This window comes from Saccopteryx leptura, chromosome 5, assembly GCF_036850995.1.
Source record: "Saccopteryx leptura isolate mSacLep1 chromosome 5, mSacLep1_pri_phased_curated, whole genome shotgun sequence".
Lineage (NCBI taxonomy): Eukaryota > Metazoa > Chordata > Mammalia > Chiroptera > Emballonuridae > Saccopteryx > Saccopteryx leptura.
The window spans coordinates 113,362,427-113,377,067 of NC_089507.1; the positions used below are offsets into that span (position 1 = coordinate 113,362,427).

The following is a 14,641-nucleotide window of genomic DNA, read 5'->3' on the forward strand; positions in this document are numbered from 1 at the left end:
AAAAACTTTCAGTATCTTCCATATATATATATTTATCACAGCTAACGATATTAGTGTTTTTGTTAAGGTTTGCAAGAGCTGTCATGTGACTGTCTTCCCAATGTCATCTTGTTCTGTCCTATAACCAGCTCCCTTGGATGAATTTCTTAGCAGCTCTCAGACCTGCTCAGCTCTAAGCACCTGCTTCCCCTCACGTGATGAGCTTCTCCTCTGTCCTCACTGTCCATCTGCCTAACCATGACTTGTTCCTTTGAATAAGGAACCATTTTTCTGGTAGATCTTTCCTGATCCCAGAGACTTGTTGTGTGATCCTTTAGTGCCTTAGGCATGTGATGATTTGGGGAGAAGAAAGAGTCTGGGTTCTCCAAATATGCTGGGGTATTGGTGAATGTTAAACCACTGAATCTTTGAAAACCAGAAAAGACTTGGTTTGTAGCATTTGCCCATGTCCACTCTCACAGTGCAAGTTCAGGTTGCCAACATACGGTCACTGAATAGAGAGGTGATAAAAGACCCATCATAGCACAGCCTCATGTGGTGTTTCCACTGTACAGAAGCAACAGGTGCGTCATGGGCATAGATACCCATGAAATGCAGTACAATAATTGGGAAGGAGTTGAGTATTATCTTTGTGTGTAATATACTTTATTTAATTATAAATGTATATTATTTAATTTTAACGACTTTTTTTTTGTTTGTTTTGGACTGATGTATCTTAACCAACTGCTAAAAATTTTAGTTTCTGGTGTGTGTGTGTGTGTGTATGTGTGTGTGTGTGTGTGTGTGTATGAGAGAGAGAAAGAAAGGGAGAGATTGGAGACAATGATAGAGGGAATACTTGTCCTTCGTGTAATGACTGGCTGATATTACAAGGAGAGACAGTGTGTGTTGGGATAAGGGGCAGAGGAACTCCACTACCCTCCTGAGCTGCACGACTCCCTGTGCCCCTGCAGACTCACTGTCTGTGCTCTCATGTGGTCAGGGCTGGCCTCTCCCGTGACAGCCAGGCTTACACTCTCTCACGTGGGGCTGGGGGAGGCCCAGCGGGACACTGAAGAGGGAGAATGGGAGAGAGCTGACTGGTCTCCCTTATTAAGGACCCCTCTGTGCCCGGTTGTGGTGCGCTGGTAGCCATGTCCTTGTAGACCACAGCCATCACTGTCCTGCCCCTGGGTGGAGGGGACTCCATCCCTTGCTGCTTTTTCTCTTAATCCTGCTGTGTGATTGGAAACAGCCCTTCCAGTAAACTCTCCTTAAGTACCACTTTGTGAACTAGCTAGCTGTTTGCTGCTGGGACACTGATTCTGGAGCTGACGCATTGGAGGAGGGGTGTCCTTTGAGGAAGCCTGTAGGGCACAGAAAGCTGTACAGTGTAGGTTGTGTGGGTCGTGGGGCAGACATGCTGGTCCGTCAGCGTTTTCAAGTGGCGTTTTTTTGTTGTGGGGCATGTGGATGGAGCCGTTGCAGTGGATCGCACAGGGTACACACAGTGTGTAGCTCTTGAGCTTGGGTCATGAGAAACCTGTTATAAAAAGTAGCTTAGTAACACTTGAATGTCCTGGTTGTGGTAGGCCTTGAGATCGACCTCTCCCCTGGGTTTTTTTTTTTTTTTTAATTGAGATAACTGTTGAATTACATGCAGTTATAAGAAATACTACAGAGGTGTTCCTTTTATATCATAATCAATGCTAAGATTTCAAAAAACTCTGGTATTCTATCACAGTGATACTAACATTGCTACAGGTCGCCTGTTCCTTAATTCATTTCCCCACTTCTACTTGTACTGGTATGGCTGTTTGGAGGGCTTTTGATCAGGGTGGTTGTATTTTCAGTTTCAGAATGAGGATTCTGAAGTGACACATTTCATACATCTCAGAAATGTTCTTGGTTTTTCTTTGGAAACATTCCTGTGGCATTCAAGAGTCACATATTGATTATTTTCCCTTTGACTTGCTTTTTCTTCCTGAGTGTCTAAGATTCAGTGAAGCCATTGAAGAGATCCTGCTATCTGTAGAAATGTTTTAAACTCAACCTTCCCAAGAAAACACCTGTGTTCTCTGGTAAAATGGAAACATATTGTGAATTTGATACTGTTGGGCAAATAAGTTTGTAAAATTTGTGTTATTTGATTTTGCTCACTAGTTAAAAATGGCCACTGCCCATGTGATTGTGCTGCCAGGTGATACTGCAAGTTACCTTACTGCTTGGGAAGGGCTTGGTTATGCTAATGTGTGCTGGAAGAGGGGTTTTTGTGCCAAAAAGTTTTAAGTGAAGGAGAAAGAAAAGGAAGGAGGCCATGTTTTAGCAGAGAAGCAGCCAAGATGGCAGAGTACTGAAGGAGAAGCCAGTTTGTGCAGAGAGAAGGAGATGGGGAACCAGAGCTAGTGAGGGCCTTTGATTTTGGAAAACTTGGATATGTTAGTAGCTTTGTGAGCACTGAATGAGTGAGTTTTGGAGCCCTGTGTGTTTGTGTTTACTCGCCTGCTGGTGCGAGACTAGAATAAAAGGAATGGCCCACCGGTTCTTGGCTCTGCAGTTTCATTACCATCTATCTGAATCTAATAATCTAATTGGAATTGCACCTGCCTGGCTGTGGCCGTGGCAATGACGGCCACAACTGCTGCCTTTTCAGACGTGTTTTCATTCTTCCCAGACAGCGGTGTGGTCCAACCCAAACCGCAAGGCAGGGAATTCACTAACAAGCACTGCGTTTGCCTCTGGCTATGGAGCAGTGTGACCTTGGACCTATCCCTTAAACTATCCATCAGGTCTGTATTGCACTCCTCTATAAATGAGACATCTCAGTTTAAGAGAGCTTCCAACTACAGAAGGTCCTTGGGTTAGGACACAGTTCCGTTCCCATGTCAGTGATGTAACCCAGATTTGGTGTAAGTCGAAACACACCCTAGCTAAGTCACTTATCTATCTTGAAACTTGTTTGGAGGTTCTAGCAGGAGAGTGCAGCTACTCGTATACCCTTGACCGAAGAACGGTCCTCTCCTCTAGCGGGGAAGGTCGTCCTCTTCGACCGAGCGCGCAGCTTTGGGAGGGACACACATGGAGCGGTGAGGGAGGAAGGGGACACCCGCCTAGCCAGCCAGATCAGCCGAATCAACCCTGGTGATCAATGGGGTGACAGATGTCGCAGCCAGATCGCCCTCACATCCAGCACTTATCTATCTTAACACAGTTATAAAATCATAGGCTTTCCTCTTCTTCAAAGCACTACCACTGGGAGACTGACTCTTGTTAGGAAGCCATGATGAGGGCCAAAAAGTCCCCCAAAGAAAGCAATACAAATGGAACACTTGCACTTTTAACAGTCCAAAATAATGTAGGTAAGCGCACCCGGGACGCCAACTCTCTCACTCATAGGCCGTGATTCTGTGTATTCTTCCACCGCTTGCAACCAAGCTAGTTTGTCCATGTGGTCGGTAAGTATGACACTAACGGTGTAAGCCGAAACACTCACATCTCAATTTTAAGGTTTTATGTTTTTATGGGAGTGAGCATCGTAAACTCAAAATGTGGTATGTCAAGACTGTCATAATCTGAGGACCCCCTGTACAGTATTACTTATTTATTGCTTGTGTATAAAATAACTCGTAGTAGAGTGATAAAACTCATTTTATATCCTCTCTTTTCGAGTCACTCACTCTTTTTTAAAGCTCGTTTCCTGCCTTGCTTTTTACAAATTTCTATCCAGGATTTTTACCTCAGTAAACAAAATTCTAACACGTACATTTATAAAAAGGGGTAACATATATCGGAAGGTCGATTTTGACATCCTGATAACAGGGTTTTTATCTCCTGGCATGTGTTAATGACTTGGTTATTCTTACCATGTGAGACATATCTCTGGACATGTATAATTGTCCTTAAGATTTGTGGAAGGAAATGGTCTCCATTTTGCATGGAAGTAATTAGGCTGTTTGCATCCTGAGTTCTAATAGAATGTGTGTAGCTGCATACTGTTTTTAGATTTGATGAAATTCCTCGTTGGCTAATGCCTCTCTTCTTGGGAAAGGTTTTATTTATTGTCTTGAGTGGTTAAAATACTGTGGAAATTACCAGGAGAGTGAAATTAAGAAAAGCAATGGGCAAAGGAATTAGGAGTCGGGGTGAGGCATTTAACAGTTAAAAATGTACCTACAGGCTTGACCTGAGGTGGCGCAGTGGGTAAAAGCATCAACCTGGAATGCTGAGGTCGCTGGTTCGAAACCCCGGGCTTGCCTAGTCAAGTCACATATGGGAGTTGATGCTTCCTGCTCCCCCTCCTTCTCTCTCTCTGTCTCCTTTCTCTAAAATGAATAAATAAAATCTTAAAAATAATGTACCTATATATCTGCCCTCTCAGTGTTTGCTACAATTCATTATTAGATTTGTGGTTTTGCACTTAATGGAAGGGCCCCCTGCCTGGGGAAGCATATCGATATTGACAGTGAACTAGCAGCCACAGAGAATTTTAAGTATCGTGATGAGAATTTAGGGCTGTTTTCTCTGCTCTTCAAAGGGATGCACACATCAAACAACCTCTGCCCCCTCAACAGTGCACCCCAGACTGTTGGCGTCAGCCAGCGGCTTCATCATTGAAGCTCCTTGTCTTTGAATTTTCCTTTTAATATTTCAGGGGGTATCCTTTGAAAATCTGTATGTTAAATAAATCAGAATATGATGGGGAAAGAAGTTTTATCATCGTGTTTTTATTTATTTATTTATTTATTTATTTATTTATTTATTTATTTTATTTTGTGAGAGGCAGAAAGAAAGAGACAGAAACATGGAGCTGCTCCTGTATGTGCCCTGACCAGGGAATCGAACCAGCAACTTTCATGCTCTGGGGCGATGCTCCAACCAACCGAGCTACATGGCCAGGTCTTAATTTCTTTTAAATTATTGTTTCAGAGAGAGGAGGGGGAAGGGAAGCATTCATTTGTTGTTCCAATCAGTTGTGCACTCATTGGCTGCTTCCCGTGTGTGTTCTGACTGGGAATCGAACCTGCAACCTTGTAGTTTGGGGATGACACTCTTAACCAACTGAGCTAACTGGCCAGGGCCGTCATCATCATTGTGGTTTTTTAAATGCATTGGTTTTTCTTCAAATTGCGGATTAGGAATTACAGAAATAATGACCACATTACCATATTACTTTGAATAAGAAGCTTCTGTTACTTTCAATTACTGTAAGGAGCACACATTTGTCCAATCCCTAGGAATGTAGTAATACTCTGTGACCCCATAAGTGTGAAGAAATTGAAGGGAAAGGCTGTATTTACATGTTAGGTAGTTCTCCGATACCCAGACATGTCTGCCTTTTTTATGTGGTCTGTGCATCATCATGACATTACTGCTGAGACACCTGGTAGATGAGCCAGGCCCTTGGGTTTCATGATTCATTTTGTTGATTAAGGCCCGACGTTTATGATACTTTTTCTTTAAAACCTAGCTCAGCATGACCTGTGTGGCACACTAGATAAAAGTGTCGACCTGGAATGCTGAGGTCATGGGTTCAAATCCCTGGGCTTGCCTGGTCAGGGCACATGCAGGAAGCAACTACTATGAGTTGATATTTCACACCCCTCTCCCTACCTTTCTCTCTCTCTCTTCTCTCTAAAATCAATAAATAAAATCTAAAAAAATACAAACAAAACAAAAACAAAAAACCAGGCTCAACTTGTCAAAGGCCTGTTGTCTCTTGTGGCAAATTCTGCACCATAATCAGTAGCGCTGGTGGATGTCTCTCCTCCTGTGTGGCTTGTACAGTTTTCATAACTTGTTACAAGTTCTGCTGGGATGCGGCTGGGTGAGGGGTCAGGGCTTTAGGGGTATATGAACTTACATGGAATCACACCTACTTCAGCATGAAGTAGACCTACGGATCCCCTCCGTGCTGCTTCTGGATTTATAGATTTATAGATTCGGGGATGGAGGCCTGCAGAGGCGACTGGACAGAATTTGCAAGTCCAGCCTTGGGGTTCTTCGTGGACGGTCAGTCTGTGGGCCCTTGCGAGTCTCAGAGACATTTTCACTGAGACAGGGCCAGTGTTTTCATGGACTCACCAAGATGTGTTTCTTGTCCCTTGGCTTTTCATCTGCATGGTGATGCTGAGTCTCTGGGGTGCAATGTGGGCCCATTCAAAGAGATAGAGGCACGAGTGGCCCATGTGTTCCTTACCCAACACACACACCGTTCTTTCTTTTTTTTTCTTTTAAGATCTATTTTTATTGCTGTCCTTGATAAAGTTACAAACATGATGACTTTTATTCAGTCCTGACCCCTTGAGTACGCATATGAATATTTTGGGTGGCCGCACGAGAGGTGGGCCCCAAGGATATGCGCACATGGAGAAGAGTGGCTGTCTTCAGGGAAATGTTTATGGACAGCTGGAGTTGGAACAGAAGTAGCCATTTTGTAATGGAACACCTTTTTTTTTATTGGCAAAGACAGAAAAAAACTGGGGTCATCTAGCCTGTGGTGTCTGGGAGAGTTTCTAGAAGAATGAATGAAGAAGGAGTCTGTCATGACAAGGCAAACAACTGACAGTATTTGTTGCCAGAGGTAACCATTAAACCTTCTGGTGAAGATCAGATGTTGCAAAGCTTATATGCTGCTATATGTTGCAAAGCTTGTATTCTGCTGTAAGCATGACAGTTTCCCAGCACTTTAATGTCTCTGCTGATTAAATTTGTAGTGATGTTCATATATGTGATTTCCTGATATGGAGAAATGTATCAACATTTGGAAAACTGGCATCATCCAATTACTAATATAGTTGGAATAAATAATGTTATACATTGTTTCATGGGTTCAAGATCCATTCAGAGTGTAACATAGACAAGCAGATTTTCATGTTAACAAAAAATGAAGTTTATGTTCCACATTGCAGCTAACTGTTGGGAAATTTATTTGCCAAGTATTAGTGTGGTATCCAGAAAGAATACTCACAATTAACTAGAAAGATGATTAAGATGCTACTTTTTCTTCCAGCTAAGTGTTTGTGAAGTATAAAAAAACAAAACAACTTTGTCATGTTGCAGCAGATTGGGCGCAGGAACAGAGATGAGAACCCAGATGTCTTCTATTGAACAGTGTAAAGCAGCTCTGTGCCCTCTTAATTTTCGGTTTTATGAAATAGAATGTTCACATAATTCTGTTCTTCACTTGAGCTTGTAATAGTTTTATTTTTAACTTAAAAAAGGAATTAATAGTTAAATGTTTTTTTCATTTTTAAAAAACTTTTTAATTTATTGATTTTTGGAGAGAAAACGTGTCCAGGCTGTTTGTAAAATGAAATAATTGTTTTATTTGTGATATAACCCCTTCAAGCTCATTCTATTAATTAAATATTGTTTCAACTGATTGCGATACCATTTGGATATTTATATGGTATGTAATTATATTTTTATTAAAATATATTTTTATTAAAATAATATTGTATATTAAAATTTTCACTCACACTTATTCATAAAAATTAAATAATAAAATTTTGTTTACTTAGATGAATCATTTTTGTATTTAACATTTTTTAATTTTAATATTTCAACCGGCCCATGAAAAAGTTTTCTTTCTAATCTGGCCTGGGGGCAAAAACTGTTGGCCACGCCTGGCCTAGGTCCTTCTTTTCTGGGGCATTCTTGATATCTTATACATTGTACTTTATTTAACCAGTAATTTTGTTTTGTTTTTTAATGTCTTTTATTTTAACATTTCTGAAATTGGTATGTTTATTGTTTAAATATGTATGTATAGCTAATGTATTTTTAAAAATATATATTTTTTATTTAGTGAGAGGCAGTAGGCAGAGACAGACCTCCTGCATGCACTGCGACTGGGATCTACTTGGCATGCCTTCTACCAGGCGATGCTCTGTTCATCTGGGGCTGCTGTTCCATTGCTCAGCAAGTGAGCTATTTCAGTGCCTGAGGAGAGTCCATGGAACTATCCTTAGCACCAACTTGCTTGAACCATTCGAGCCATGGCTGCAGGACAGGGGTGATAGGGACAGAGAGAGAAAGAATAAGAGAGAGAAGCAAGAGTGGGAGGGTTGGAGAAGCAGATGGGCACTTCTTTGTGGGCTCTGACCAGGAATCCATTATTTAAAACCAGTATTATGATTTCTCAGTGTTTATAATTCTACCTTGAAAACAATAAAATTCATCTCTTTTACAAAACTTAGACCAGTATTTTTTTTTTTAATTTGCAAGTAGCTTGAAATAAAATGTTTTGCCAATGAGTTATTGAATAATAGTGATTGAGCCCCAACCCAGGAAGCTTTAAAGTTTTGGCCAGAAAATCATCCCTGTGCTCCTCTTGTCATCTCTCTGAGCTTTGTTCCTATCTTCAGGGTCACATGGCATTCACTATGACTAATGCCAGGGACATATGAAAAACAAACAGATTTAGATTTCTCCAGGCAAATCGTTGATTCCATGTGTTACTTAAACTTGTGTGTACGCCTTTGCATAAACTGGATAAATGTGCCTTACACTTTCCATGCGATTGTAAAACCAAGTAGAAATGACAAACCAATAAAAATATAAATTTTCACCATCCGTGTGCAGGACAGGGCAGCTTTGCTGACTGAGCTGTGGGCTACATAGATTGTAGGCTGCTGTCCCGGGGCCCTGGTTGGGCAGGTTGGATTGGGTTATGCTGCTTGTGGCCCCTGTTCTTCCAGCACATTGAGCTACAAGAAAACCTTGATTTCAAGATCATTAGGATACCATTAGGCATTTTATTTTGGTGAGAACACATAGTTTATTTTTTAAATTGAATTCTGTTTCTTTCATTAACCTGGACCCTTTCCTGGATTTGACAGTAGGCATGAGTGTAAACGTGAGTTCTGTTTTGCCTGGAGACACTTGGCAAGTCGGTAGAGCAAAGGAAGAATTCGGATTATATTTATAGGAATTACTTTTACAGCAATCCCTAAAATGAAAAGGTTGTGTAAAGAATAGAGCCTCGCTGGTGTGTCTTCCACATTGCTGTTTCTGCAGGGAATGCTCCTGGAGCCTGGTCTCCATCCAGAAGGGTCTGCCCACAGGGTCGGGGTCCATTGCTGTGTCTGCAGGGAATGCTCCTAGGGCCTGGTCTCCATCCAGAAGGGTCTGCCCACAGGGTCAGGGTCTACTCCCATTTATTTTCTGCATTTTTAGTGTCGAGAGTTACAGACACAAGAAGGTTGAATGTGGATTATTTTTGTCTGTTATCAGACAAACAGATTAATCCAAGGATCATGTCCCCTCAGATGCTGGTTCTAATGATCTAATTTGAATCATGTATACAACTTGTGTCTTCTGGGAAATTTAAAAAAAAATTTTTTTTTAATCTATCATTTATTTTTTATTGAGCGGAGGGGAGGCAGAGACAGATTCCTGCATGCACCCTGCCAGGATCGACCTGGCAAGATCACTAGGGGGCGATGCTCTGCCCCTCTGGGACGTTGCTTTGTTGCTCAGCAACAGAGCTCTTAGCACCTGAGGTGGAGGCCATGGAACCATCGTCAGCACCTGGGGCCAACTCACTCCAGTCGAACCATGGCTGCAGGAGGAGAGAGAGAGAGAGAGAGAGAGAGAGAGGGAGAGAGAGAGAGGTAGAGGTAGAGAGAGGGAGGGATTAGAAAAGCAATGGGCACTTCTCATGTATGCCCTGCCTGGGACGTTCACACGCCGTGGCGTTAACATGCAGGGCTGATGCTCTACTACTGAGCCAACTGGCCAGGGCTGGAAATTTTTTTTCAAAAAACAGTTATCGTGCACTGTTTAATGGTGTCTGTGCAAATTCAGTGAAATGATTTATTCCCTGTACATTTTCGGGGTTATTTTTGTGATTGTGGGTAGTACTTTTGATCATTGTTTCTGAATCACTTTTTTAAAGACCTTATTTTGTGAACTACTAGTGCTTGTTTTAGAATTACACACACAGAGAAACGGAGGTGTACAGAGTTCTTTCACAACTAAATAATGGAGGGCCCTATGTAAAAAGCACCACAGAACCCTAGCCAAGAAGCGGTGTTGTACTTGGCCTATAAGTACTGTATTTTATTAAATATTTTAGCATACCATTTGGTTCAGAATATTTTTTTTCTTATTTTCCTTCTTAAAACCCTAGGTGTGTCTTATGGTCAGGTGCATCTTATAGAGTGAAAAATACAGTATTTTAGTCTCCCTGTCTATTTTGTTGCTTTTTGATTACATTTTGAATTTGGTGATTCTGGGGACAGTTTTGTTAATCTAGAGACAACTTTCTATTTTCTATTAGGAGCACTGTCATGTTGATTCTTTGATGTATATTTTTGTGAACTTACTTTGAGAGTGACCACAAAATCTTAAAAGTTGAAAATTATTCATCTCTGTCACTTTCATGTTTGTGTTTCTCCCAGCAAATTAAGATAACCACCAACAAGTATTAAATGTCCAGCATCATTTTCCCTTTGGTAATGTCACTTACACTATATTATTATTAAACCCTCACAATGTAGAAGCAAGTATGAAATTCGATATTATTATGGTTCTAGTGCCTCTGTTTTCTCCGATCTTTAGTAATTTGCTTTAACATCTTTAGACTATTGGATTGACAGTGATTTAAAGATAACCTTTAACACATGTGAATAGTCTGTCTTTAGTGAGCATCCTCAAGGATCTAGGCATTCACACCACTGATTAATGCATTAGTGATCTAAAAATGTTTCTCGTAGAGTAAATAGTGAGTTTAGTACACCGTTAAAGCTGTTTTGTCACAGGCTTTTTAATAAATATTCAACGTACATCCCAATTTTTGAGAACAGATTTAGCATAATTCAATTTTTTTTAATGTTTTTCAGTGATTTCTCTCAATTGACGAGTGAGGCTTTTGGGCCTGATTCTCAATGTTACAGACTCAAGTGCTTTTATTTTTTTCCTCTGTTTCTTCTCTACTGTAACAATGATGATATGTGCCAAGATGTTCTCAGTGCTATGCATACAAATTTTAGCCTTAGTGTGTTATCGATTTTGTTACAGCAATTACAAACTCCTCTCTTAAATGAATACAGTTATTAAAACACTGTTCTTTATATCATTTTGTATATGTGTATATACTAGATACTATCTGCTTCTTAGCACATTATTTTCAAGATTTTTTGAATCTTAAAGACATGAAATATGTTTGTGCTTTATACTTTCTGATAATACTTTTGAACAAAAGAAATATTTATTTCACAGAATCCTGTAATAGTCTAGCCAAACACTGTTTAGATTGTGTATTTTAAATCCAGCAGATATGATTAAAAGTTGGATGAGATTTATTTCATGGCTTAGATTTATTATTTATATTTTAGATTATACATGATAGTTTATTTTAAAATAGTAGGATATGCCTGACCAGGCAGTGATGCAGTGGATAGAGCATCGGTCTGGGACACCGAGGACCCAGGTTTGAAACTCCAAGATTGCTGGCTTGAGCAAGTGATCATAGACAGGACCCCATGTTCACTGGCTTAAGCCCAAAGGTCACAGACTTGAGTGAGGGGTCACTGGCTCAGCTGGAGCCCCCCCTCTCATCAAGGCACATATGAGAAAGCAATCAATGAACAACTGAAGTGCTCCAACTACAAGTTGGTGCTTCTCATCTCTCTCCCTTCCTGTCTGTCTCTGTCTGCCCCCCCCCCCCCTTAGAAAAGATAATTAGGATAGTAATGGCACTAGTGGTTATTGTTATCCTCTGTGGAGCATATCCTATGTGTCTGGCACTGTTTTAAGCATGTTATCTTATTTAGTCCTCACAGTACCCTTAGGAAAGAAGTACTGTTTTATTGTCACTTGCCTATGAATGCACCAGAGACAGAACCACACGGGTAACAAGAGGTGCAGCACAAGTTCAAGCACAGGTGGTCTTACCTCAGATCAGGTCCTCCCTCACATGACCATGTTTCTTTTGCCGTTGTATTTTAAGGAACTCATGGAATGTCTGACTAGAATGCTGACCCATCTTCAATCCTTATTCTGTTCTTTACTCTTTGGGATTTAACTGCTTTTATTCTAATATGTTGTTTTCTGACATTAGTTATCTTTTTAAAAAAATATATAACATTTTTATTATTTTTTATATTTTGTAGACATGCCTCTTCATGTCCGACGAAGCAGTGATCCAGCTTTGATTGGCCTCCCAACTTCCGTCAGCGACGGTAATTTTTCCTCGGAAGAGCCATCCCGGAAGAACCCCACCCGCTGGTCCACCACGGCAGGCTTCCTCAAGCAGAACACGGCGGGCAGCCCCAAAGCCTGTGACCGGAAGGTGACCGCTTTTTCTTTGTGTCTCAGTATCTTCAGGATAGTCTTTCGTTTGTGCTTCTCAACTTTTACCTTAGTGTTCAGATAACTTCTGATTTTATGTTGCCCTTGATTGCCTGATAAAATTCATGCCTTCTTTGGTGTCCATTGATTGATCCATTTTTTAATAGATAATTAATCTATATGGTTAAAAATGAAACCTTTTTGATGTGAAGGATGTACAAGTAAAGTCCCTGCCTTGTCCCCTGTCCTACTTCTGCTTCTCCTAGTGGAAAACCCCCTCGTTAGCATTCTGCATGTCCGTACAGGGATGTTTTACACATGTATAAGCAGATACTACTATTGCCTCGTGTGGTACATTAAAGAAATTAGGCAGGATGGACTTTAAAGGATGAAAGTGGACTCATTTATTTATAACTACTCAACTGATAATTTAATCTCCCTCTAAAATGGAAATGTCCTCTAGTCTAGAAAGTAAAATTTTCTTCTTGACCTAGTTTATTCTATTTAATGACCTACTCATTTTAGTCTATTTTTTTTTATTTTTATTTTTGCTTAATGTGCTTTGTTATGTATTTCTACAGAACCCTTATCATTTTATTCTGTTAGACCTGTAACCTTTTACCCAATGAACTTTAACCTGTGTTTGTCATTTTTACCACTGAATCTATAAAATAAATTCTCAGTAAACATCTGTTAAGTGAGTTAATAAATATTTTTCAATGTTAGCATAGTGTATACTTTGTGTGTGTGTGTATAAATATATAGAGAGTATATATATATATTAAAGAATATGGAACTATACTAATCACATATCAGTATTAAAGTGAATGTGGCTTGAAATTTGTTTTATTTAGTTGTTGCATCTATGCGAAAATCCTTGTTTTAAATATTTATCTTAACTTGTTTTAAATATTTATGCGAAAATCCTTGTTTTAAATACTTATCTTTATCTTAAATATTTTTCTACAAATTTTTTCGCACTAGTTTAAGTAAGGAAAAATATTATGTAATATGTTAGTTTAAACTGAAAAGCATATATCAGGAAAAAAACAGTGTATTGGAGTCTGATTTTTCCATTAGGGCTTGAACTGTAAGGCTCACACTTCTGACATTTTATTATATATTTAATGAGGAATTTGGAGTGTTTTCTTACTGTGATTAGCGTGAAATTTTAGACTTCATTATCATGCAGTAGACTTTCCAAAGAGGCAGAATTCAGTTTATGAATAGACATCATGACATTTAATTTGTATTCAGAATAGACTTAATTTCCATGAAGAGTCACAAATGTATGAATAAGTCCAACTGGCAATTTTAAAAAAATTATTACTTTTTAAAAAGATTTTAGTGGAGTTGAAGGATAGTGGGTGAGAAGCCATTGAGAGTAATCATGTTTCCTTTTTAACTCACTTAATGTCTTCGGTGTGCCGTTCTGCTGCGGTTGTGGCAAACTGAAACACAGGAGCCGTTTTAAACCTTAAATGACTTAATACTAAGAATTTGTTTCCCTGAAAGGGCTTGGTAAGCAGTTCCTAGGCTGGGCCTCCTGGCTTTTCTGAACACTGTGGTACAGTACGCTTGGCCTGCCCAGCAAGGAAGAGGGGCCTGCTGGCCTGGGACCTCCCACCTGCCTCTGCCCGCTAAATTCTAGCACGCTGTTTCCAGGTGTGCCACCTTATCTGTTGTCACCTATGAAGGTGGGAACTGAACCCATATATGCCTTGGAAAACTCAAGCCTCCATAGCTATGCTTGCCAGGACCAATAGCCTACGAAAATTCTGTTTCTCAGCCATCATTAAAATCTCAGGCTGTTGATTCCAGATTGACAGAAAGTAGCCCTGGCTGGATAGCTCACTTGATTAGAGCGTTATCATGATACACTAGTGTTGTGGGTTTGATCCCCAGTCAGGGCACAGATAAAACTCAACCAGTGAATGCATAAATAAGTGGAACCACAAATCAATATTCTCTCTCTGTCTCTCTCAACCTCTCTCTCAACAACAACAACAACACACACACACACACACACACACACACACACACACACACACACACACTGGCAGAATATAATTTGCTTCCAGATCCTTATCTGCTAGGGAGTCTGGGAAATGGACTTGAGTCTGGAAGAGGGTTGAGGTGCTTATTGCCAGTGACTGACATCCACCACACTGACATTTTGTTTTACATACCATGTATCTGTCATTCTAAAAGAAATTTTGGGCAACAAAAAGAATAGAACAAAATTAAATTATTCATAACTCCCAAACTCAGTGACAACCATGAACCCTGAGTTGGAAGTCATATTATGTTACCTAGTTGCATCCTGATCATTTCTATATTTTGTTCATAGCATAGGGATTTCCCATGG

The 14,641-nt window shown here is 40.1% G+C and overlaps 1 protein-coding gene across 9 annotated transcripts in view; it reads left to right on the forward strand.

Moving 5' to 3' along the window:
• The window catches only part of PARD3 (par-3 family cell polarity regulator), a 696,077-nt gene that overhangs the window by 280,222 nt on the left and 401,214 nt on the right, over nucleotides 1–14,641 (forward strand). For all 9 annotated transcript variants that reach the window (XM_066386075.1, XM_066386074.1, XM_066386078.1 and 6 more), the window contains exon 4: nucleotides 12,096–12,274. In XM_066386075.1, coding sequence (XP_066242172.1) covers nucleotides 12,096–12,274 — 179 coding nt within the window. The remainder of the gene's footprint in view (nucleotides 1–12,095; nucleotides 12,275–14,641) is intronic.